Source organism: Scomber scombrus, chromosome 14, assembly GCF_963691925.1.
Source record: "Scomber scombrus chromosome 14, fScoSco1.1, whole genome shotgun sequence".
NCBI lineage: Eukaryota > Metazoa > Chordata > Actinopteri > Scombriformes > Scombridae > Scomber > Scomber scombrus.
Genome location: NC_084983.1, coordinates 17,288,784 through 17,315,993, shown reverse-complemented (window position 1 = coordinate 17,315,993; position 27,210 = coordinate 17,288,784). Strand labels below are relative to the sequence as shown.

Genomic DNA, 27,210 nt, shown 5'->3' with positions numbered 1-27,210 from the left:
GAAAACCTCTTGATGGAGACCCAAGAAACAACATATTTTATGTTATTTATCACATATATGTGCACTTGTTTAATTTCAGCTCAGTGTGAGAGTCATTTATGGTTGTGCTAGTTTCTGCGGTCTCCTCTTTTTTTCTCTCTGGTGGGGGCTCACCTCTCCACACACACACACACACACACACACACACACACACACACACACACACACACACACACACACACACACACACACACACACACACACACACACACACACACACACACACACACACACACACACACACACACACACACACACAGCAGAGAGACAGATGAAGTGAAGATAAAGTAATGTTACCTTTAGTGCGATAATAAAAGCTTTGCAAGTAAAAAGCCAACAAGTTATTAATGTGATCTGCGTAAAAGATAAGAGACCCCAAATATCTGAAATCTGCGCCAAAATATCAGCTTTTTAAAAAATATACCCAACCTGAAAATGGCGACAATGGAGACGATGCTAGGAGCTAGCATGACTTATTTTTGAAAAAAAGGCTATTAAAATATGACTTCTTTAACTGTTTGTTTGATCAGGTCCAAGTGTTCGGTAATAATTGGATTAGCACCATGCAACCCATGCAATAAGTTCATTCTGGGCAAACAAAATTAGCTACAAGTACATTAAAAACAAATGGTAAAAGAGGAGCGGAGAGTGAAAAATGAAAAATAAGGGGGCACTAGAGCCTGATTTCTCAATAAGCACATCTGGGGACAGATGGACAATGGCTTATGCAACCACTTTTACCACTTTTGCAAGACTTTTAATTACATATTTTTAAGTTTTTTAATTTAATAATTTTTTTAATAAGTTTTTTACGGCATTTGTACACAGATGCTGGTTAGAGCAGCCACATAGCCCACTGAAAATGATGTGTTGACAGTCATATTGACACCTTACCAGCAACATTACACCTTTCACTATGGTTTCAATGTCTATAGCTATAAAATATGTCACAGATATGAAAAAAATAGTGGTGGTGGGAAACAGTTGGTGACACACTGAGCTTCTTTTCTCGACTCCTGCTCGCTTCCTGTGATTTAAGTTCAAAGCGAGACTCCTGCCTGTTGTTTCACCTGCTTCCAGGTAGAGATTTGGTGCTGTCATTTTCCTTTTTTTTTGGTCGTCAGTTTCCCACCTGACAGTTAGTTTGGGCGTTTGTTTGTCGAAGAGCGTTTGGCTCGTTTGGGGAACTTCATGGAGGGATTTACTTTACTTGGAGCGGTGACAGCAGGGGTTTAACTGCGGAATAATCAATATAATCAATCAAAAAAAACTTGTTCTGTGTGAGGAGCATTTGTGGTTGACGCAGAAGTAGCCCCAACAAAATTTTCCTCAACAAAATGTCAATTTCTACTCTTTGTTTCAGGGATTTTTCGCTGGCTCTGTGGTTAAGCCCCAATGACGGTTAACTTTGCTTGGTGGGTTTGATACCGGCTCAGGGAAGTTTTACATTTAACATTACTCTTATGAATAAAGTTGGTTTATATGTTCATCAAGTACCGTCATTCAATGTGACTCCCACAATATTTAATATTAGTTTTTCTCAGTTTATCAATAAATAGGTTGACATGCAATATGCACATCTTTCCAAATCTGTGCCCCTTTTAAGTCCAAAGGTTTTGAGTTTGAACCTGTCTAAGGGTGAAATAAATGCAGATGTACACAGGTGCTGCCAATCTGCTGAATGAAACTGGCAGCAGCTGGCAGCTGCTAGCAGCAGCAGCAGCTAACAGCTTTCAGCTCTAACACACATTTTCTTCAGAAACCTCTACTTTCAAATGATATTCCATACAACTATACATTTGGTAATCCCAGCCCTCCTAAATTCCTTGTAGTGTATAATTTAAGAATGTTAATTCTGGGTTTCTTCCCATTCCACAGAAAGTATCTAATTAACTGATTAAAATGTTTAAAAAATCCCTGGAGGAATGCTGACTGGCATCATGATGGAGATATAATTAAACCGAGGCACAACTACCATTTTTATTATGCTTATCTTTCCCCGTAAAGTCAGATTTATTAGTTCCCATCTAACTAATTTTATTTTAATCTTTTGAATTAGTGGAAACATATTAATTTGCATTATATTATATTATAAAATCTACACAAAGCGTTATTATCGATCCATCAGAATTGCAGTGCATTAAATACCCCCCCATGAGACGTTTTTGATACTTGTACTACCTCAGACTTGCCCCAATTAATTTTGCAACCTGATATATTATCTTTTAAATACACCTAACAATATAGGGGCTGAAGAGGCAGGGTTAGGGTCATTTCAGCTCTAACCACACCAATCTTTGGTCTGCTTTAATAACTACTGCAAGTTGTTCAAGACATTACATAAACAATGATGGAGAAATCGGGTCTCCCTGCTTTGGGCCTCCGTGACAGCCTCAACGAATATGATATTAACACCATATGGAAGAACTGATACCTGTGGGTCTGCATTTATAATTCTAATCCAACTCCAACCCAAAAGTTGTATAGTATGCAACAAAAATCTCAACTCCACCCAGTCAAAAGTCTTCTCCACGCCTTGGTAGAAGGCTGTGATCAGATTGTCATCCTCCCTCCTCACATCCAATGAAGCAATCTTCTGATGTTATCAGAGGATGACCATCTCCCTATAAATCCAACCTGACCTGTATAATGTCCAGCAGGATATGCTCTTTGTGCATAGTTAGCATCTTGAAATCAACCCCTGCTAAACTGATAGGCCTGCAGCTGGTTGGATCAAGTGGCTACTCGGGTAGTCACCCATTAATACAGACTCAGATTATACCTTCGTTAAGATAGGTGTCAGAATATCAATGCACTTCTTATAATATTCAACGGGGGAAGCCGTCTAATCCTGGAGCCTTTCCTGACTTCATTAATTTAATAGCTTTCCTAACTTTATCCTCTGTAATTGGAGCGTCCCAAGTTTCTACTTGATTAGACGACAGCCTGGGGAGAGCAATCCTCAAAAACCATGCATTCATTTCATCAATATTAATGGGATTGTCTGAAATATACAGATGTGAGTAGAACTTTTTGAAGACTTGATTAATTTCCTGAGGTGTAGTCACCATTTGTCCAGATTCATCCTTAACACCTGATATAATGTAGGTAGCTTCATTTTTGTTTTAATGGTCTTGCTAGCAATTTTACTGACTTTTCTTCACTTTTGAGTCTAAATATGCCAAATTCATTAGATTAGTCATCTATTTCAATAATGTACATTTCAGATAAAGTTTTTCCCTTTTACTTTAACTTCCAATTTACTGATTGTTCCCCTATTGTTTTGTTCTTCAGTTTTGATGTATGGGCTATAATTTTGCCCCTAATAAATGTACCTATCCTTTCAGTAGACCCTGTGTTTATTTGGAAGAAAAATTAAATTTCTTCAGACTAACATAAACGTTGGTGCTTGAAACAAAGAAGTGTTTAAGTCTCCACCTACTATTCCTCACTCTTTGAGTATCCAGAAATATTTGGAACCTCTTGATGATAGGTCTCAGTGGACAGTTTTCATCTTTAATGGGTACCAGTGACCGGTGAAGTTAATTCTCAGCTAGGTCCACTTTAAGCACCTCTAAAACCAACTGCCTGAAATACTCCCGTGATTTGCTTCCCTCCAGATGTTCCTTAACTCCAATTAGCCGCAGGTTGAGTTGTCTATCCAGGTTTGCTGCATCTTACACTGTTCTTTCTAGCTCGTCACACTGTTTGGATGTCTTTAGCAGCTCAGGGGCTTAACCGGCCATTCTCACCCTCTACATCCATTATCCAATCATCTGCCTCCTTCAGTCTCTCAAAAATAGCAGAAAATTCATGCTAACGTTTAGCGTGTAAGGTTTTCACTGAGGAAACATACTCCTGCAGTTCTTTGAGTACATTGATGAGTTGTGAAATCTCTTGCATTGGTTTTTTCCAAAGTTGATTGACTAACTGGAGCGCTCGAGTTTAGCTTGGCCATTCTTGCAGCTTTTGTCATCTTTGCACTAGCCATGTTAGCATAGTTTATCCCTCGCTTAGCCATTGGAGACTTTGAGCTTGTAGCATCCATTAAAAAGAAGACGTCAGATGATTACATAAACGTCACACCACTTTTAGATGGCAAAATTAGGTGTTTAGTGATGAAATCCAAGGGGAAATTGGGCAGGAATGATTAACAATGACATCTATGCAAGTAAAGATACTTTTGTCACGTTTAGTTCATTTTTCAAATCTGTGCATGATATGTCCCCTTTATCTCAACGTTCTTGAGCTTTAAACTTCATCTCACTGCCTCTGTTAAGGAAGTGAAATCAAGATCTTATAATAACCTTGAATACCACATAATACTTTTACATGACTGAATATGTGATGTTAAACTGTTGGTCATTTCTTTTATAAGCCACACCGAATCAATTAATCTCTGGTACATTACACAAAATGCAGCTCTTGCCGCGGAGAACTCCTGAAGGTGTCATAAATCTACATGCAATGCTGTTTTCTTGCTGTGGGGGCTGCTATATTCAAGAGGCACATTTCAAATTCAGCAACAGCAGCCATCCTAAATGTGCTAATGATTTGAGTGATGGCAGGGAATAATCCACCAGCGCTCAAGCCGGCAGACGCAAATTAGACATGTAAATGCTGACCTTTACCAATGGCATTTGAAATGAGCTGTCGGAAGTGATCTGGCCCAGCGCTCGCTTGTCACCTTTCAGCCGGAGCCTCGCACATGTTTGCTGGCAAAACGGGGCGGCTTCGTGCCTCTGCTGCTCGGTCTCTGTCTGTTCTTTCGGAGCCCTGGTTAACCTTGACCTCTTTGGCTGCTGGGTTACAGTGCTTATTGCCATTTAGCCAATAAGCATAAATACAGTGTTCGAGGCCATTGTGTGTTACTCCGCAGCAGTGTGGACACCTGCATGATGTTGATATTGATAACCAGACTGTAAACAGGGTCACCTCAAATAACTGGCTAATAATGAATTGCAAATAGGGTCCAGGTATTGATCCGCCATTGGCATTTCGGATGTGTGGAGAGAAGGGGGCGGGGGGTTAGGTTGCCAATGTCGATGATTCATCAAGCAGCTCCCTTTTGTGCGAGGTGGCCTTTGACTGTGAGCTTGTCACTTGCTCTTGTTATCTGCTGTTGCTCTCCGGCTTAACGCAAAGCCCCCCTCCCCTTCACAAAAGGGGAAAGGGTGGATGCGGGGGGAGCCAATTATTGGACAGGCTGCCTTGATAGTGTGGCTTAACAGCTGGCTTATTGAATGGGAGATGGGAGGGTGCTGCTGCTGCTGCTGCTGCTGTGTGTGTGCATGTGTGTGTATTAGAGAAAAAGAGATGGCGAGGAAGCATAAAGCCTTGGCTGTGTGCCATCCCGGTGAGCACTCGTGGTATCCTCACTCAGTCTGCTACATAGCATGCACTCATTCTCCAGGGCACCCAGCTTATCACTGTGTCAACATCTTTATGGGGCTCTAAATATACTGGGATCAATACAAAGTCTTCGGAGACATTCATCTACTGTATCACAGCAACAAAGATATTCATCTGGTCTGCCCCTTGCAACTTGGATTTCCTACAACAGAGCACTTTAACGGGCTCCATATGCTGCATCAATATGTTTCAACGCTGTATTATTATGAGGGGCAATGAGATATAATGTTGCACTTATATCAAATTAGGAGAAGTGGAAGAATGGGATAACATCTCATCACTACAATTCGAAAGTGTTTATGGCACTCATGAATGGAGCCTGACTGATAGAGTCTATTAAGGCAGATTAAAATATTGCTAATCGAGACGTAAAATATCTAATGATATAAGGCTCCATATGTTTTTTAAACATGTGAATCAAATTTTTTTTAATGAGGATACATGTAATTTTTCAAGCTAAAGTTAGGATGTTGTTAGTTTATAGATTATTGCTTTAAAGAGAGTTACACAGTGAAAGCACTTATTGCGAACAACAGCAGCTGTTTAAATTATGTTATTTTTCCTCCAAACAGGATGTGAATAAATATCAACAAATGCATCAATAAACTCTTTTTACACATGTTCAGTTTAAGTATCATCGCAGTACCTGTGTGCACACGGTAGTGGGTCTCCAGCTGGTGCTTGAGGCTGAACTTCTTCCCACAGCCGTTACATTCATAGGGCTTCTCCCCGGTGTGGATGCGTTTGTGGCCCTTCAGCGTGCTCTCATCTCGGAAGCAGCTCCCGCAGAACTCACACTCGTATGGGTGGTCCCCTGCTGTAATGTGGAAAGAAGGGGTGGAAAGAAAAAAATTCAATTCATCTGTAAAGAAAATCTTGTTTTAAAAAGGCAAACACTTGTTGGGGGTTTGTGTCAAGATACATTAAGTTTTGACAGCTAAAGGTAGCCATGTTACTGCATGCTATGTCTAATTTTGGTGAGTTTATGCAAAGCCAGACAAACAGGTGTTCATACTCTAACAGATACCCACTTAAAAGGCTTTAATACCAGCATACAAATGTAACCAATCTTTTGTCTTTCTCTACAAATCCCCTGTACTGCTGCTCTGCTTTGTGTAGCACCTTAAATAATTGTAGCCTGTCATGGCTGTTCACCGGCCATGAGATGTATTATTGACCATACGGTCCCAGTCTCACAATGCATTAATGGATAACCTGACTGATGCAGCAATCCCACAATAATGATCTAAGTTTGTCATCCCCATAATGTATTATACTTGGGTATCTATATAATAGCCAACGCATTACAAACATGCCATTTTCTGTACTACTTATAGGACAGGCAGGGTGTCTGTTTTACAAAGGCTGTCAAAAATACAAAGGTTTACATTGTACATTTGGTTTTTTTCAGTAGCAAATCATTATCACTATCAGTTTTGTTCCTGAATATCTATCTAATTCCGGTATATAAGCACATTAGACTAATGAGAAGAGTCAGAAAAGGGGTGACACACAGGTATAAGACTGGGTAATTCATGGATGCATTGTTGGGTTTTTCTAAATGAACTACATCGCTTTCCACTTGGAAGACGACCAAGAAGCATCATCCATCTCTCTGAAAGGCCAAACTGTAAACCAAAGGGCAATTTTGTCAACAGAAAGAAGCACTGCGTTTGTCTTCGACTGGCGCGCTGTTGCAGGACGGTGAGCTCGAACCTGTCAAAATGTTTGCACAGCTGTGATCACTGTCAGGTGGACGATGTCATCATTTTTGGTTGCTTGCCAACAAGCAATAACATCAGTTGGCTGTTCAAACACTTAAGGTTACTAGGCTTACATTGCATTGCATTTGGACTCACACGTTGGAATTTCCGAGTTCCCAATCGGAAAGCTCAACTGGAAAGACCCCTGTGATCAGATTTCCTTTCAAAATTCTTTTTATTGGTTTTTTCTTGAATGCATTTCAACATTTCAACAATCATACCAAGACAATGCAAGTTAAATAAAATAACTATATGAAATAAATAGAGGAAGAAAAAAAATAAATAAATAAAAGAAAGAAAATGAAATAAAAAAAAAAAAAAAAAAAAAAACAACAACAAACAAAACAAAACACAAAAAATAAATAAATAAAAAAACAATAAAATAAAAAAAGGGGGGGGGGGGGGGGCGGACAAAAGACAAATACAAACACACAGGAAGGGACAACAAAGACAGGGGGGGAAGGACTGGGGGTGGGGGGTCCAGTTGTGCATTCAATCACTCATCCTCAGCTAGGGCATAGCTGCAGTGGGTCCGCTGAAATCCTATCACTCTAACTGTAGCCCATCTAACCGCTTCACAAATTCAACAAAGCCATCCCACGTCCCATGGAAGTTTTGAAGAGTGCCATTGACAGTATACCTGATCTTTTCTAATTTGAGATTACACATGATACTCTTAATGAGGTGTGTGTGGGTGGGTGGGGCAGAATTTTTCCAATTCAGCAAAATCAACCGCCGCGCTAGAAAGGAGGAGAATGCCAAAGCCTTGCGCTGACAGGAGGTCAAGGATATGTTTCATGAGGTTACCCCAAAAATGGCCATAAGGGGATAGGGGGTAACAGTTTTTTTTAATATTTTAGAAAATAAATCAAAAAAAGATGACCAGAATCGATCTAGTTCAGCTGTGATCAGATTTCCGACTCGGAAGGTTGGAGGAGCCCCAACAGCCCCAACGTCAAAATCCAAGATGGATGTTTACTAGCATTTGTGTCTGATTGTGGACCTGTTGCTACGGTGGTTGTATGTGCAAAATATAGTGAAATGCATTTTTTAAATCAACTGGTATTACTATCAATGGCTAACTAGAACTGCGTTTCTGACTTCTTGAACTAGAAATGATTCAAACTCGAGTATGACGTCATTCCTAGCTCTGACTTCCAACTTTGGAGACAAAGGTTTTCCCCAATACATCAAGTGACATCTTTTGGTCATGTTGATAAAGACTCTCAATGAAGTAGTGTAATGTTATAGCACTGCACTGCAAAACCTTCTCATCTCCTACCGACAGTCAATCTTAGCATCTTTTAACCATGACCACAAACTTAATCCAGCCTCCACCATTGAGCTGCCATATCAGAGAACTTGCTGTTACCTCTCTGACACCAATACTGTTTGCTCGTCGCTTTGAAAACTTTTTATAATGGGTTTGGTGCCAGTGTGACTTAGCAATATGATTCAGCACATACAGAGAGGAAATAAAGTTGTTGACAAATCTGTCTACCTTTCCCTACCTTAATTTACACTGTATTACTTTACTATCAGCACACTGTCTGTTTCTATTCATGCCTCCTCTGTCTAATCCTTTCACACTGGGTAAATGTATTCTCACTATTTATTTACAGAGGACCTATATTTCCATTCTGAGACACATTAACATTTATTTCAGACAACAGGCATGCAATAGAAGTCCGGTGTGACAATGCATGCCTTCACAAATTAAAAGGACAACAGGCATCAAATTCTGATCCTCAGGATGCCGGAGCACAGGTCCCCACAGGGTAACTGTAATGGATATTCAGATGTCAATGATCAGGATATTATGATTTGCGGGAGGTTCTCACCAGCAGTCTAAAGACTAATTGTATTCCTGTATTTGATGAGGAGCTGCTCCTTGCATCATTTGCTTCCACCCCCTGTGTTACACGCTTAATGTCTCCAGCCACATAATGTTGTGGATATTTATTAATGTATTTCACTCCACTGCTGCAGGTTTAAGTCACCATCAATGACCTATGCCTTTCATTATCTGCCTGTCCGAGCAGCAACGTGCCACGGAATAAATTGCATTTCTCGTTATGTGCTGCCGCTGCTAACCCGCTGTTAAGAGACAATTTCGGTTCTATCCTGCATATTTTATTTAAGATTTTATGTCTGTGTGTATACAGTATGCATGGGGTTTATTTGGTTTATTCAGAAGGAGACACACAGAAAGGAGGGATGAAAGAGATGGATACCCTTTAAATGCTCATCACATTTTGGGTGTGCTATACTTTCATGGAAGAAAACGTTTTCAGTGCCTTGTGATGTTGGACGCCTTCCCATTAAAGGAAAGCTTTGATAGGGATGGAGGGGTGTAGGGGGAGGGATAAAACTCAGACAGGGAGGGAGCGGGGAATGTGGGTGTACGTGGCGGTGGAGGTGGGGGCAGGGTAAAAAAAAATCAATAAAAGTGACAGTCTTTATTTGTCTGCATGAAGTTATCAGTGGCTCCCGCTGTAAGACAGTGTGCTCTTTCTAGCGTTTCAACCACAGCAGAGATCACAATCCATCACGGAGCTCGGTGGGCTCGCACGACGCCGCAAGAATAATAATTGAGCTCAGATTCACCTGCCTTTAATTAGGGCTTCTGATCAGACCAGCGAGTGGGATGCTAATACTCAGAGGAGGCCTACGGAGGGTTATTTACGCTTAATGTCCTGTTGCTGCACGTCTGGTGCTGGTGAACATAATCAGAAATCTGGAATTAGTAGGAAAAATCGTTTTTTGCATTAAAAAAAAATATTACTATAAAATATGCACTTTATTTTATTTTTCTAAAGCATGACGTTTCACTTTTAGTATGTAGATTGATTCAGATTGATGTTTCTAGATTGTAGTCTATTTATTTTAGTTTATTTTATGTCAGTAAGCTCTAAATAACTCGACTGAAACACCAGATAAAAAAAACATGTACGTATATAGAGTAGTGGGATATACTTCATTCTATTTCACTTTATCGCTCACTTTCTGATATTTTAAACCTTATAAAAACATTTATCTTACTAAAAAAACTGGTGACAACTACATAGCAGGTACAAAAAAATCCCCAAAACACGACAACAGGTAATAAACTGATATTCTATATCTTGTTGAAAGTAGATCCTGTACGTCCACCGAGTAAAACAGGATGTCTGTTACCAGCTAGGGTTGAAAAAGATGCACAGAACGGTTCAAAATGCAGAGTGGTTTTCAGCATCCTCCTTGTCTCCGGGATGGAGGTAATGCATGTTATCTTCTCTTGCCACTCGGGGACGCCAAAGTTTAAAGTTGCACCGCAGAGCTTTAAATAAATCAGACACAATTCTATAATCACATTGTGAGGATGTAAAGAACCAGACAGGACTTCATTTTGTCATGATATTCTCAGGGGGGCTGGAGAATAATGGGGACATGTCCTCTGTCCATCCCAAATCTGGCACTATTACTTTTTCTCCTCCTTTATCCCCTCTTTTCTTTCCTTCCTTTCCTTTCCTTCCTTCCTTCCTTCCATCCTTCCATCCTTCCATCCTCTCTCTTCTCTTTCTCTGTCTCTCTGCTGTGACCACATGGCGGGGAGGCCACAGATGAGGACCCAGCATAGTGAGGTGGAACCACAGCATGGTGAGTGGACCCTTGGGTGCCCCCGAGCATCACCACCTGCGTCTCTTGACCCTCCTCCCACCTCTACATTTACACCCCCCCCCCTTCACTATTACCTCTTTTGACACCCCAAAGGCCTGCCCAGGGTGCCTGTGCCCATGGGCACCCGGGGCGTGTTCATTATATACGGTAAGAGGCTGTAAATCACCGGGCTCCATCACTGCCAGGACCAGAACTGGCTCATTCTCTCTCTCTTTAAATTCAATTCAGTTCTCTCTCCCTCTTTCTCTCTCTCTCTCTCTGGCTGTAGCACTATCAAATACAGCTGCGAACACAAAACACCCTGCCACAGCAGACAGCAAATTGGCTCTGAGTTAAAAAAAAAACACACACACAGACACTTACACACAGACAGTGCACAACAACGGAATATTAATGAAGGCTTGGTCTGTGAAGAGAAAGTCTGGGGAAGGGAAACAGCACAGCTGCCATCACTGCTACTGTTATAAGCCAACATTGTTTATTTGCTTGTGTGCGCTTGAACCTATAATGTACTGTACCTACATGCAATAAAGATATATAAAGCAAATAAAGAGGCAGCAAAGAGGTATGTGTAATATCCTGGTGTTGAAACTGCAGGTGGATGGAGGAAAATAAGAAGAAAGACGCAGTGTGTGTGTGTGTGAGAGAGAGAGAGAGAGAGAGAGAGAGAGAGAGAGAGAGAGGGGGGGGGGGAGAGATTGCAAGATTAAGATGCTGAAATAAACACCATTAAATCAGTTTTTTTCCCCTCTCTCGTCCTAAATGGTGATCCAATGTCAGAGCCTGCACCAGCAAGGCTGCTTTCAAAAGATAAGCCGGCAGACAGGTAAAATGAAGCACACGTAATGAATGTCCATAAAATGCTTTTTGCTGCTTTCTGTTGTCAGTTGATACAACAAAATGTTGATTCAACCAATAACCGAGCTATATCAGGAAAAGCTCTCTATGGATGATGAGCTGCCACATTCTGCTGTCCATTAAAATGAGGCTGAATACCAGGAATTCAGATTGAGACTATTTACTGGGAATCCTCACCAAAAAAACGGACTCCTGTGTCCTGGGAAAAAAATACCAGTGGGATTTTATTTTTAATGTGACGCCTTCTGCAAACTTCATTAACTTAACTTCATTAATATTACCAGACAACTACTGTACCCAAATACTTAAGTCTGACCTTGACGTGCCATCATTGCAGCAATTATTCTAACATCAGTTTTTGAGCTGCTGTTTCTTCTAATAACTTTTAATGTGACTATGGCTCCTTTAAAACATTCAAACACTCAAAAAAATGGGGTTTTTGCTTATTGTTACTTCACTTATACATTTGAGCTTCACTGTGCAGGTAGTGCTTGTGTCACAAACCAACTCAGAGGAAGCGAAAAAATGAATAAAGCTTCTAAAATGAAACTCATTGTAGCTAAAGATAGAATATAATAATGTCATAATAAGTCAGCTAAGTCAGTAATGAATGCAATGTGTGGATTAGTGAAGTATGTCATGCGTGCAAACAAAACAAAATAAAACAAAAAACGCTAACTCATCTGGCTGGTGAAAGGTTTAGGAAGGAAGGAAGAGAAGAAGAGGTTAATAAAGAAGCCACCTAAATAAGTCTAGGCCTAAACTAACCCAGGTGTAGGTAGTTTCCTGACGTCCTCTCCAACCCTGCCTACCTCCCTACTGAGCCAGGAAGTCACAGCATGTTTTCACATTAATCTACTCAAGTGGGAAAGTTCCTCTATGCTCACCTTTAATCTCAGTTCAAGGTGCATGTCTGAGCGGATGATTTGTGAAGACTTTCCAGCTAGATACTTGAACTTTTTTTTTTATGTGTGGAAAAGCCATATCAGACACACATTATCATATCATTCAAAGCATTACATTATTAATACAGCGTTTAAAAAAATAGAATTAAAAATGCTGTTCTGGTTGAAGAATCCCTAAATGTATCGCCTCCTCCCTATAGCTATTTTGACTGCAGTGTATTTTGGTTGCATATTGAGGTGCAAGAAGGACAATAATAATGGGTTGATGGTAGATAAAGATGAATGTTAGAGAATTGCAATACACATACAAACAAGGCTACATGTAGGTAAATTATACTGATTCTCTGAGGTGGATACGCTGTCTACTTCAGTCTGTCTTTAAACACTATTTTTGCTCCTGTTACCCAGCAAAGTGTGAATGAGATTATTAACATCAAAGTGTAAATGTAGAGGAACACCATGCCTCTACTTGGGTTTTTTTTTTGGAGGGTAAATTAGGACATATTTCTGGCGCCTATGATGGCTGCGTGAGTTGCTGACTTTATAATCCCCTGACAAAAGGCTCCACATCATATTTAAACGATTGCTTTCACGGCTGGCTCATTGTGATTTAACACACGCCCACAGCGGGATGAGGTTCAAAGTGGCACGAGGCTGCAAAGTCTCATCTGCAGCTCCGGAGACGAGCTGAGGTGACATTTGCGTCGCCCGGGTGGGCAGGTGGATCAGAGACGCTGCTTGTGTCCTCTCCAATGTCTGGTAGACTGAGCAGATGTGTGCATCGCTACTGTACACGCGGCTCAAGCAGCCTCGTCCATCCCCCCCCCTCCCCCCCTTCGCATCCCCAGCCCCCTACCACCATCACATACTAATGGTGTATTCGCCTGACTTGTAAATAGGGCTGACTGCTCTCATCTCACTGCCTTTCGTTTCAAATATTTATCCGTGAGCCGGTGAGCTAAATCGGCTCTGACAGTGAGACTGTTATTTAAGGTCGCAGACAGGCGGCTGGGTGAGAGAGAAAGAGGGAGAGGGAGGAAAAACGCATCTATCCCTCGTTGGTGAAATGGGATTCATTTCCATGTGTTCATATTCTGTCATGGTTAGTTTTTTTTTTTTCTCATTCTGAATAGCCGCATCCGTCAGGCTACCTCTGCTCCCTCACAACAATGTATTAGTATCCTGGCCTCGCCTCAGTGGAGAGCCAGCACTGAGAGAATTACTAGTGGACTGAAGGAAGAAAAAAAAAACACACACAACAACAACAGAAAAAAAACACAGTCACTGTAAATAAGCTTCGTCTGACGGCTGCAGAATTCATTTCGCGTTGACCTGAATTAATGCTGTTTATTCAGCTCAGCTAAAGTAGCAATGTAACCGGGTAGGGATAGCATAATTCGCTCCCATTTCCTAAAATAAAACATGTTTTTTTTACTTTGTATTATATTGTAAGATACATTCTGTGTACACAACTTCTATTTTTTTTAATGGTCGGCTATTCCATTTCCCTCTTATGCCATGGTGGGGGGTGGTAATATATTGGTATCTGAGATTAAAAAAAAAAAAAAAAGCTCTTCATACAGTGTGAAAGGCGAAGAATTATACAAGAAAAAATTCATGATTTTAGAATTAAATGTAAAATCTCTCTGGTTACTGGTTAGATATTTGCAGAAAACATAATGTTTTAAAATGTTTATCATCAAAAAGTCAGGTTTTGGTTTCCCTCAAAAAGAAAAAAACAAAACCCAAAGCACATGTGGGATTCATTTTTCATGGCTGAAATGTTTAAAACCACACATGCCTGTCACTCATCACATGTAAAAATTGTGTTATATATAAAATGGCATTTCAAAGTACAATGTTTTATATTTCAAAGGTAAAATGTCACATGCAAATCACACAAACCATGTGACCTAAAAACATGTGCCTATATGTGATATTTTTCATTTTTGGTTGTTATATTACTCTTGTGCACCTACTACTACAATACTTTTTCTGGCACTATTAGGCGTTACTGGTTTAACTTGCTAGTGGGCCCCTGTGGACCCCAATAAGCCCTCCATTACACTAATAAATTTTAGTAACTTGCTTTGCTCTGTCGCTCTGTAGCAACATAGCAATTGATAATCACAGTGATAATAAACCATCTACGAGTACTTATTTTGGCTTTACTAAACCATAACTCTATCATTCTCTATCATTATCACTCTATCATTATTGGTCCAACTTTTTGGAAATTGTATTAATCACCAAAAATGTCTCAAATAAAAATGTATTCTGATCGGTCTTCAGTTAAACTCTTCATATAATGATTCTCAGTCACTGACATTGACATTTAAATCCTATTTTTCCCAGTGATTCCTCATTCATATTATACCTTATGGGACATTATTTTTCCATCTGTTAATCACATCTCAATCAGCTTCATGGGAAATGAACAACACTTATATGAGGGTGTCTATTATTTCATACAAAACAACAACCTAAAAGCACACTTAGAATTAGAAGATGTTATAAATAAACTAGACATTGAATTTAATCTTCACCCAAGAAAACCTGACAGAAACTTGAAAATGCTTACTCCTCCCTTGAGCAGATACTTATTGAAAAGGCAGACGCTGTGGTTTTGTTCTTTTTTTATGTTTACATGTATGATGTTTTAAATATCATTCAAATTCATATAAAAAATGTTGAAAGACACTGATCCCTGTGACTAAACACTCAACTATTCTGTTTTTATGACGAGTCCTTGATGTCCTGTAATATTCTGGTGGAGACATAATACATTGAAGAGTGCTCTTTTGAGAATTGAGAGCCCAGGAAGAGTAGCTGTTGCAATGGTAACAGAGAATGGGATATATAAACAAATAAACAAACAAATACAAGGGGTGATGCAAGTTCCTAGCAAATGCTTATTTGAGTAATTTCATTGCCAGAGATGTTGCTACAGCATTGAACTGGTGCACCAGAGACATTGATGTAAAATGGGTTGGGTCAGGAGAAATGAATTATTAGTCAGTCTGGTAGGAGCTTGCAAGTATGTGAAACTAAATGTTATGATTTTTTTTTATGAATTTGAGGTAATAACTTTTTTTTTTTTTTACTAGATTAATATGGTGTTGAGAGCACTGAGCTTGAAGGTAATCCTCTTAATGTTGAAAACTCATGATAGTGACTGAAAGAACGAGAGGCTGGAACAACTTTCATTCACTGGGTGTCTGCGCTCAGCATTGGAGGCCGAGGGAGAAGCTCAGATATCCATTTATATCAGAGGTCAGTAATAGGCGGACCGTGATGAAATATTGAAGATTGTTAAATTTTGTCTGAGCTTTTCTATTCTAACAGGCGCAGCTTCTCCAGCTATTACAGTAAAAGTGGGGCTACCCTCTGAAACTCACAGACCAATGAGCATAGCCAGTTTTTGCATGTGACGCTAATCAGCCAGTCAAATCTGTGCATTCGGACATGCAGAGAGACTCGACTGTCAGTGAGATACACACGGAGAAAAGAGGAGAGACACTTCATTATAAAGTTATTAGATGTGAAATTAAGTTTATGGTTTAAGTTTAAAAGTAAAAAGGGATAATTTTTTTTATAGAAGCACAATCAAAAGCTTTCTGTAATGCACTTTATTTTAAAATGCCATCTTTATTTGATATTAAGGAAAAATGTATTTATCTTACTCTTTTCTTATTTTCTTATTTATTTGAATCCCACAAGTTCAGCGTAAATCCTAATAAATGAATTCTACTGTATTTATTTGACAGTCTATAATCTAGACACAGATGCTGATGTAACCACAATGCTACTTCAAGGTACTGAAAAATAACACGGACATTATGATGTTCAGAACCTTCACTTGAGAAAATTTTGACAAACTGGACCTCAGTGAATTGTAATTTAATACCCCAGATTTTTTATCATCTCCAAACTAACTAGCCTCACCACCGTAATGAAGATTATTAGTGCTTCCACTGACCTGTGTGTGAACGTAGGTGACGTTTGAGTGCAGTATGGCTGGGGAAAGTCCGGTTGCATTCACTACAAATATAGCTGCGGACACCGGCGTGGACTTCCATGTGCTGCTGCAATGCCGTCTGGGTCTGGAAACGCTTCCCACAAAGCAGGCAGAAGATGGCCATGTCCGACCCTGCGGAGAAAAAGACACAACGAGGCAGTTAGTGGTGAAGCATGATTTCATTTCATTTGCTTAATGGCCACCAGTGTAAAAGGATAACATGGGTAGTTGTAAGTCATTAAAAAGTCTGTTGCATGTCTTTTTAATGATGCACTGTCACTGTGGAGCTAGACAGGGGTGTCAGCTTCACCCGTTAGTCCCAATAAAGGTTGCGAATGTGGGCATAGACACATAGTAGTTCACTAACTGTACCCTCAAAAGGCTTAAACATATTGTATTTATGGGATTAAAGGCAAGCACAATACTACTGTTTCAGGGTAGGTGCAGAACGATAAAGATCTCCTATATAATACTTCAATCGAATCTTGACTCTGCGAGCACTGTGCATTTTTCTCCAGCAGAGATAAAGAGCACACAGTCGCGAGCACACAATCACATAAAATCACAAACACCATTAAAACACACACAAACACACAAACACACACAGTTGCACACTCACTTGAACACACTCCCTTCACACTTTTTCAATTACCAGGCTGGGGAAAACTCTGGGGAAGGACTGAGTGTTTGGTGCTCAGTTTCTATTTCATCAGTCAATAACACATCTTTGGGGCAAAGCTGACACTAATTTAAAAATCTATGAAGAGCAGCCCGCCTCATGTTCATAACCACTGGAGGAGGAGGAGGGCCCATGACAGCCTCCATGCCAGATCAATCACTGTCTCTGCTGCTCTACACGCTAGAAGAACGGGGGAGATAGAGGGAAGATGCACAGCTGGAGGAGGATGATGATAGGAGGAAGGATACAGGAGAGCTGTTGGAGTCCAGGTAAAGACAGGAGATTCAGATTGCTGTAGAGGAGAATGATGTAGAAGTCAAGAAGGAGAAGGAGAATGTGTTGCATGTAGGGAAAAGAAATAAATATTGACAAAGCTTCCCCCCTCTAACTATAGCCCTGTCGCCATGTTTCATTTTATGTGTACTGAAAAGAAAGCAGATGTGCCTGCAGGAGTGTGAAATTTTCATTAGGTCGTAGTCAAAAAATCATGACCGAAAGGCTGTGGCACTAATGTGTCAGCCCTACAGGTGATGTAAAGTGTATTCATGATCCCTGGATGATGATTGCTAATGTGTTGATGACCCACTGGTCTTTTTGTTATTTTTATTTTATTTTATTACTAGCCTCGCTATCAGGACGGATTTCCCACCTTTATAAAAGGAATATTAAACAGCATTAGACACATTACATGAAATTTACTCAGCACAACCTCCTAGGAAGACAAAGTTTCTTCATTCTGGAAACTTCATTAGGTTGGGTATCAACTTCAGCGACATGAAATTTAGTGACTTTTAGTCTTACATAAGCAAGGCTGTATGTAAGACTATGAAATGTGTCTTTTGCCCCCATGTAAGCTTTTTAGACCACATTAATGGATTTCAAGTTTCTCTACAGTTTTAATTCCATGTGAAAGTGATTGGCTTGATGGTACAAGGTGCAACTCTTCATTTGGTCTTCATCTAGAGTGCTAAGAGCTGACTGTTGTTGTGATAAAAATACTGACTGGATCGTATTCTTTCTACTGGTGATTTTGATGTTTTCGTTTCAACAGCTCTTAACATTTCATTCGTGGCATGCAAAGTAACTAAAGTTATTTTTTTGCTGCACCCAAAACCAATGAAAGTTTTAAGAAAAACCTTATAATTCACTTTAACTCCTTAGCTTTTAACTGTGTCTAACTGTCACTATGTATTTTATGACCATGTATTTCTTATTTAAGATTTTTTTTAATCATGTTTTCTATTTTTTGTGTTATTCCTTTGTGTGAAGCACCTTGGATCAACCATGTTTGTGTTGCATAAATTCTTCTGTACCACTGAACATTTGCCAGGAAAGACCTGAAGGCACAATGTGTTCATACCAGCAAATGTAAAATCTCTTCCTGATGACGATTGAAACAGATTTCATGTGGAAAATGTTGCAGATTATTGCTTCAATCCTTAGTTCAGAATGTAAGTTGATTACTTTTAGTCAATGTGTATGATGGTTAGCGTGAATGCAACTTGGAACGTGTATGCAACTAGTGTTAAACCAGTTTTTCTCTTGTGTCTGTGCCTGTCTCTTCTTCTTCTGCTCTCTGCTTTTATCAATGAAGAGGCTATTGACTGGCTATTGACTGGCTATTGCTTCAGGAATCCCTCTGGGACACCAGGTACTTAAGTGGCTTTGATTGACAAGCAGGCCTCTTATTCACTTCTGTTTCTTTACCTCATTCTCTCTCTCTCTCTACCTCCAACTTGCTATCTCTTTCTTAGTATAGCGCGTATTTCCAGGTCTGGCTCATTCAGTGGATGAGCATAAGAGTGGAGTACATCTTCCTCTCTAGGCCACTTAAGACCAAATCATTCATGGCCACATTAAAAAATGGAAAGTAAAATACTGTTATTGTTGTTTGAGAGGTAGAAAATGAAAATTACTTGAGGCAGAACCAGTGACAGAAGGAGGAGTGGCAGGGTTTGTGTGGGGGGTTGAGTGGGCAAAAAAATGGAGAATTAGAGGGTGAAAAAAGGTTTTGGAATGTAAAAGGTTAGCAGACCTTTGACCTCGGGTCTGGGTTAAGGCGTGGACATGGTGGAAATACGAAACCCAGATACTGACACACACACACACACACACACACACACACACACACACACACACACACACACACACACACACACACACACACACACACACACACACACACACACACACACACACACACACACACACACACACACACACACACACACACACACACACACACACACACACACACACACACAGAGAAAAACAGGGCTTATAAGCAAAAAAGCGGAAGAAGCACATGAAAAAGACTCTTACTTTGATGTGAAGGCAGTTACAGTGGCAAGTCATAATAAGTTAAATGCCGTACAATACGTGTCAGCGAGTGTGTATCGACTTTAAAAGAAACCTGACGTTCAACTGCTTTTTTGGTGTTTTTGAAGCAACACGAGACAGCTGATGTGTGAGTAAAAATTTGGGAAAATTACCAAAAAAATAAAACTTTATCGTCCAGTCAAGGCAGGAAAATGCGTCTTGGTCTCACCCAAGAAAATATAAACAAAACAACAAACTAAAGGCTCAAAAATCCTTATGCTGATACAGAAGACCTAAAAGATAGTTAGTTAATAAGCTATATGCCATGAGAGGTCCTTCAGTTGTTTTCTTCTACTCTGTGTTTCATTAACAGCAAGAAAAAGCTTAATTACCTCCATTGCATCCCCAATTAGCAGATGAAAAAATTCATTCATTCAGTGGACATTCTCTGTCACCAAGAAGGGTCTGTTGAGTACTCTCAATGCCAAGCCAACTATGCACTGTTTTTTTAGTATTTTATGAGTACATAGCCTGTGGAAAAGCATTGACTTCACATCTGTAACCTCACTGATAAGTCTCTGAAAGGAAGCTTTGATGCCTGGATGTGAATTTTGGGTCTGCCATGAAAAATAACTTACTCTGTATTTCCAGAGAGACGTCTAGATCTTTTTTAAGCAAATCTTATGAAGTCTGACATTTGTTGATAACACTAATTGCCATTGATGGAAGTGCGGCATCATGGCCCCGTAAATGTCTTCTGATGAGCAGAAGCAGCCACTTAGCGACAACAGATTGTGCTAATTTTCATTCCATGTGAAGCAAATGAAAATAGTTTGATTTCACTTTAACGCCATGAAAGTTTACTGTGCACAACTTCTCTATGATGTAACTTTAACAAGCTAACAGGACTTGAAAGCTACACTGTGTAGCCAGTATAGTAGCAGCATGAGAAGAATAACTGCCCAAATGAAGGTGAGTATGTTCAAAGTAAACAAACATGCAAGCTTCAGATTAAAAAGAGACAAGATACCAACCAGCATCTTTGTGTGTTTATGTGTAAATGCATCAAGAATTTGGATTTTCTAGATTTTCTGGTTATACAACACACTAAATACTGCACTCCCCACTAGCATCCACACTTATGCTATCTGTCTGCACAAAAGCACAGAGTCACTTTACAAATTAACTCAGGTTTTTTGGCACTTCTCTTGCCTATTTAATTTCATTATTTTTATCTAATATATTATTGTTGTGTGAATCTTCTTGTCATGTGTTTGTTGGGTGTATGTGTTACTGTTGTGTGTAAGGAGAGTTTCATTGCATTGTCTGAAACGGTGGCCGAGAGCGTTGTAACTACAGTGAAATTGCTGTATTATACAAATGCAAATTATACATGTGTTATTTACACTAAACGTTTCTCTTCATGTGCTTATGATTGCACTGTATGTTATTTTAATGAATTTAAAGCAATGCGGCACTCTCTTATTTTATGCTCTATTTTAGTCTAGCTTTTTTTTCCTTTCTCTCTTACTATCCTTCTGTACATTGTTTTCTTTTTATTATAATTGGGTTCTCTTGTTTTTTATGTAAAGCACATTGAGTTGCCCCTGTGTATGAAATGCTCTATATAAATAAAGCTGCCTTGCCTAAGCAACACTGTACTGTTGTCAGATATAAGCCATCAGTATGTTTATTGGGTTAAATTAGCAGTCTGTGATGATTTGGTACGATAAGGTGAAGGCTAACACTAGCTTGCTAACTAGCAACTAGCTAATGCTCATTTCCGGTGAGTGCACAACGGCTAATTTGAGACACTACCCTATTGAAATTTGCGCACTAAACATGCAACTACAGAATTTACACAGTGTACTAGTAGGGGTATGTGATTTGAGCCACAGCACAGGCTTTGAAACGTCCATCCAGACATCTATTGTATGATTTCCGCCTTTCAGCAGTCTGTGTTGGGGATCTATTTGCTATCTTTCCCCCTTTGTGTCTACAAACCAGACTTTGGTAGCAGTGTGTAGTGTGAACCCTGATTAGTGTTAGACAAAATTAAGTGGTCCAAACCATACAGTCAGTACAGGGAATAATGTGTGTGTGTATGTGTGTGTGTGTTGCAGGAAAGTGAGTAAAGGTGTTGTCGGTCCGCTGATAGATGAAGAGAGCAGTGGAGAGATAAAAAAAAGAAAAAAGTAAAGGTGGGGGAAAAGTAGTTGACCCAGGAGGTCCATTACAGTGTAAAATTGAGTCAGCCCAAAGTGACACCTGAAAGGAAGAGGTGGAGGAGCCTGTGTGGTGGCGGGGTTCTTAGTCTCAGTCCTGTTTGGCTGTTTTGGAATAATTTACCTCCTCTAACCAGCCTCTCTCCCTTTCTCCCGCCATCTATTTATAAAGGCTCAGGCAGTTTGTGGCTGTTTGTGTGTGTGTGCGGCTGCAGCAGTGCCGGCAGTATCTTAATGGGTCTGGAGTGGCAAGGCTGCTGTTATTTAAGTGGGGGACGGACAGAGGCCGGTAATGGAGAGGAATACTCCCCGATGGGAGTTGACAGTGCTTGGATGGGCACAGAGCAGAGAAATAGTCTAAAGGGGTAGAGGCTGGCCATTCAGGTAGGCACTTCCCTCTGATTCTGATGTGCAGACGGGTAACGAACCACACTTTCACACACCAGCCTTAAAAAGAACATCTGGAAAAAGTCTTAAAAGATCTCAATGAATGGCTTCGAATTTCATCACATTTTTGATGATATTTAAGAATGGGGAGACATTTGAAAAGGGGATATTATACTGTAACTTGTCACACAACTTTTATTGTTACTTTTCTTGACATGAAAAATGCCTATTCTGTAATTACTTACTTTTTATAGTTTATTCACAGCAAATGATGCTAGCACATGTTTAATAGTTGTGGTTAACTAGATTTTCTGTATTAATACATAATGAAATCTCTCCAAATTGGTGTCTTGATCATTTTGAAAATCATCGCTCCATTAAAAATATACTTGAAAGTTAAAGAAGAGAGACTAAAATTGACTTTTGTTGGATTTATTGATTTTGGTCCACTGACAAGATGGCGAGCCCAAACTGAAGGCTCCTCAGAGTCTTATAGCTGATGTCATTCACATATTTTACATGGTTGATTTTCTAGAGTTTATGCTCATTACTCTTAGAAAACAGTGAATGACATCAGTGTAAATGAAACAGCATTTCTCACTCTAAACATGCGTAGAAAAACAGATTTATTAACTGTTTTTAAACACGCTGCACCATCTTGGAGACTGTAACAACTCGCCGTGTTTCAAGGTGAACGTTAATGTGTGCAGAAAACAAGCTGTACCTGCTTTAAATCCATCCTGAACACTCAGACTGTAGTCGAGACAGTTAAATGCGTCCCGACTGTGGCCTGCAATGCAGCGTGCTGAACAGAGGACCTGCCAGAGTTAATGAGGCAGAGAGCAGCGGGACCTCAGCACAAGGTGTTCAATCACAGGCCATTACCACAGCCCTCAACCTCCGTTACTGCTTGCTCTTGTCAATAGCAATCTATTGAAAGCTATAGTTTATCCATAGAGAGAGGGCAGAATAGTGACCGAATGTGGGCGTCTGTATCCTAAAACTTCTACATTAATCTTAGAGTGTCTCAGTTTGATCCAGATTGAGGCCTAATAACAGAAACATGATCCCAAAGTCACCACAACGTCTTATTTATGATTTATGGGCTTTGTGAGTTGCTGCCTTCAAGTCCAGCGTTGTCGACTTTTAACCTCTGAAACTTCTGAGTTTCATTTGTCATAAACATGATTTATCTTGAGCGTAGATGAAACAGTAGCTTGACGAAAAAAAGTGTTACTCAGGGTCCACTTACTAACTTTTAAGAAGAGGTGAAACACTTTGGAAAAATCTATTATGTGGACCTTTAATGATTTATCTGATGTTCAGGGTGAACTCTCCAATAAAGATAAAAAAGCCTCTTATGGTAACAGAGGATTATTTTATTTCTTCTTCCACTTTGAGTTTTCATTATATTTTAGAAACTGTACTTTGTACCATGATGCAAAATGTAGGAAACATATTCTGCATCACATATTTAGCATTTAAGGGGTGCATCAGAGTGAATATAATATTGAAGCCCACTTATTCTCAGCTGTATTTGAGTTTCTGCAGCAAGTTTTGAAGTGTGGGAGCAAATATCAAAAGCAAACCGTGCTGTGAGAATGCAAGTTTTTCCTTTCCAAAATCCCCCAATCAACATTTATCCTATAAACATTGGTTTGATGGTTTTACAGCTGACTTGTAAAGGTTTAGGTCATCAAGCTGTACATGTACACAAATGTCAAAAGACAGAGCCATTTGTTCCCTTCTTGACTCACACGCTCCTTGCTTTACAGCGGCAAACGCTAACCTCTTAACGCTCAGTCACAATAACATCCATCCTTCCAGGCTGCTCTGTTGAGTTCTCAGCTCTGTTGGCTGCCAGTCACCACAAACACCACCAGTCACAACAGTCCTGCCTGTGTCAGCCGAGCGAGGTGTGAGAAACAAAAAGCAGAGGTGTCGTTCCTGCTGCTCTTTAGCCTTTTCCCCAGACAAGATGTGTTTTTGTTGTTACTCTCATCTGCAATCAAGCTTCATCACACATCAGGTCACAGCCGCTCTGAAAAGGTCGCCGAGCACCTTTTTACCTCCACCTCCGTGGGGTGTCACAGGTGAAATGCATCTTGCCATGAACAAACAAGTAAGTGCCTTCCACACACACCCCGCTCCAATACTCATAACGTCACACTGTAGTCATCATTTCTGGCGTATTGCAGTGTAGCAGGACCCCCAATGGGTAACTGTTGTTATCTGTGGCAACGCAGGGAGGCAAACAGTCATCATATATGTTTGTCCAACAGAGTCAAACACTGACATATAATTCCCCCCTCCCCCCAATTTCAAAGCAAACAATGCAGAAATTGAAGAAAAATGCAAACTCTCTCTTAGCCTCTCTGCATTCCTTAGCCATTGAAACATATTGTTAGACATATGTTCCTCAGTCTGATTACGGTCTCTTCAGCAGATTATCTTCCGAGGACCAATTTGTTTCTAACTGGGGAAAGAAAAATAGGCTTGCTAACCAAAATGAAAACTGTGTAAATGTAAAACAATTTCTCGGAGCTTTCATCAAATTCTGAACAAATCCTGTAACATTTGGACCAACTGTGGTAAAAAAAAAAAAAAAAAAGCTGCCACATGGTGCTAACAGAAGCACAGGGACTGCCAACACATATAAGAGAAATTAGGAAATTACTGTTAAAATAGTTTACGCAACATGCATTGCATCCAAATTACATCACTCCAGACAGCATGAGCAAATATTCTCCTGTTTGTCGCATGCAAACTGTAGCTAATGGTTAAATTTAGGCAAGAAAACTCTTGAGTATGAGTTAGAGATGATATATTTCATGACTATTTCAGGATCCTGGAGTTGGATTTTAAGGTGCTGGAGTGTACACAACCCTCACTGTGATATATTTCTATATTTAAGAGCAATGAGAAAGCTCAAATAAATAATATATATATCATGAAGCCATTTAATCAAGAGTTTCTCATTTGAGTGGTGAACAAGCTCTGGATTTAAGATAGTGTAGTTTGGGATGGCGTTATTCAGAAACTCAGAAAAAGCATGTAAATATACTATTCATTCAACTATCCGACATTACTTTCCATTGTACTCAAGCATTTTAGCGTTTAACCTGTTGCTTTTAACGTCTTTCAGTTCAGGGACGCTACCGTTTCCTTACTTTTGGAGTTCATATTTGCATTTTTTAAAAATCATGCAGGACTCACAACCTTTTAGGGGGGAGCGAGCTTCCACAGACGGACCTTCATAAGCATTGCTACAGTATCACCTGTGGGGTAATGCTCCGATCGCCACGCAATGCCTTTCATTCAGAGTATCCTGTTAACCAACTGTACTATGTGCAGCAGTCACTAACATCCTCTTTCCTCAGCTCACATTTCCAACCCTGGTTTCTCTTATGCGCTTCAAAACACACACAGACACATAACACCAGAAACTCGAGCGTAGTTGCGTGGCCTTTAACACACACACACACACACACACACACACACACACACACACACACACACACACACACACACACACACACACACACTTTGTATACAGCATATGAGAAAGAAAATGAAATGGATTGTTTGCGCTACTGCTAATTCATTTTAAAAACACCTCCACAAAACTATTTATTGATCTAACCGGAGGTGGGACTCTTTGATAACGAGAGAGAGAAAGAGAGAGAGAGAGAGAGAAAGAGAGAGAGAGAGAGAGAGAGAGAGAGAGGAGAGAGAGAGAGAGAGAGAGAGAGAGAGAGAGAGAGAGAGAGAGAGAGAGAGAGAGAGAGAGAGAGAGAGAGAGAGAGAGAGTCTTACATCTGTTTGCAGTGGAAACCTACTTGATTAAAGCTACACTTTCATCAAATGTCTACATCAAGTCTTGCATAAGTTTGCTGTTATTCAAGTTCCAGGTTAACAATATGTTGTAGTAAGTCACATTCAAGACTTTTTGCTTCTGCATGAAAATGTTATTTACTACAATTTAAAGAAAATGTAAAAGTGAAGAGAGAAACCTCTTAAAAAAGCCAGTAACCGATGGCATTGATGGACACGAATGCAACACACAATGCAAACACATATGAAGAAGGTTTTCTTCAAGTTTTCAAATCAGAAATTGGTGAAAATGTTGTGAAGTTGCAGCCATGTCTTCCAGTATAGACCTTAGTGTTTCCCACCCTGCAGCTCTGGACCTAATTTTTAACGTCCAAAAGAGTCAGACCGATGCTGCAAGAGGGAAAAAACGCTTATTGGTTGAACTAGTCATATTTATGTATGTGGGCCACTTTGCTTTAGGGGGATGTGAGCCACTGCCTTACATCATTTCCTGTTACCCTCTTGTTGTCCTCGAGTCAAGGAAGGAAGGGAGGAAGAAGGAAAGGAGGAAGGAAGGGAGGAAGAAGGAAGGGAAGGAGGGAGGAAGGGAGGAAGAAGGAAGGAAAGGAGGGAGGAAGGAAGGAGGGAAGGAAGGAAGGTAGGAGGGAGGAAGGAAAGAAAGACAGAGGAAAGAAGGAAGGGAGGACAGAAGGAAGGAAGAAAAGGGGATGGAGGAAGGAAAGAAGGAAGGGAGGAAATAGAGAAGGAGGGAGGGAGGAAAGAAGGAACAGTCAAAACAGACAGGGAGGACAACACGTAGGTTAAATGATACTGTACACTCATTTCTAACACTGTGGTAAAGAGACACACTGTACAGCATCTGTGAAACAAATAAACAGGATATTTGAACTCTTTAAATACAAAATGTATATAAATGCAATTTTTGACTTTGTAATGTCCTTGAATTTGGAGAAACAAAGGAGCAAACCAATGCTTAACAGGTTATAGTACTTAAAATACAAGTGCAATCAATGCATTTAAACACAACAAAGCGAGTCACTGGATGTTTTATGTCGAGCAATATCCAAACAAAATCACATAAGCACAGATTACTATCCTTTAAGATCAATCC

General features: G+C 40.0%; 1 protein-coding gene across 1 annotated transcript in view; it reads right to left on the bottom strand.

Annotated features, from left to right (window-relative positions):
- zbtb16a (zinc finger and BTB domain containing 16a) overlaps positions 1-27,210 on the bottom strand; it is a 150,780-nt gene that overhangs the window by 4,642 nt on the left and 118,928 nt on the right. Inside the window, exons 5-6 of the mRNA XM_062433183.1 lie at positions 16,617-16,787; positions 6,098-6,268 (exon numbers count right to left, since the gene is read on the bottom strand). Of these exons, the coding sequence (XP_062289167.1) occupies positions 6,098-6,268; positions 16,617-16,787 (342 nt within the window). The remainder of the gene's footprint in view (positions 1-6,097; positions 6,269-16,616; positions 16,788-27,210) is intronic.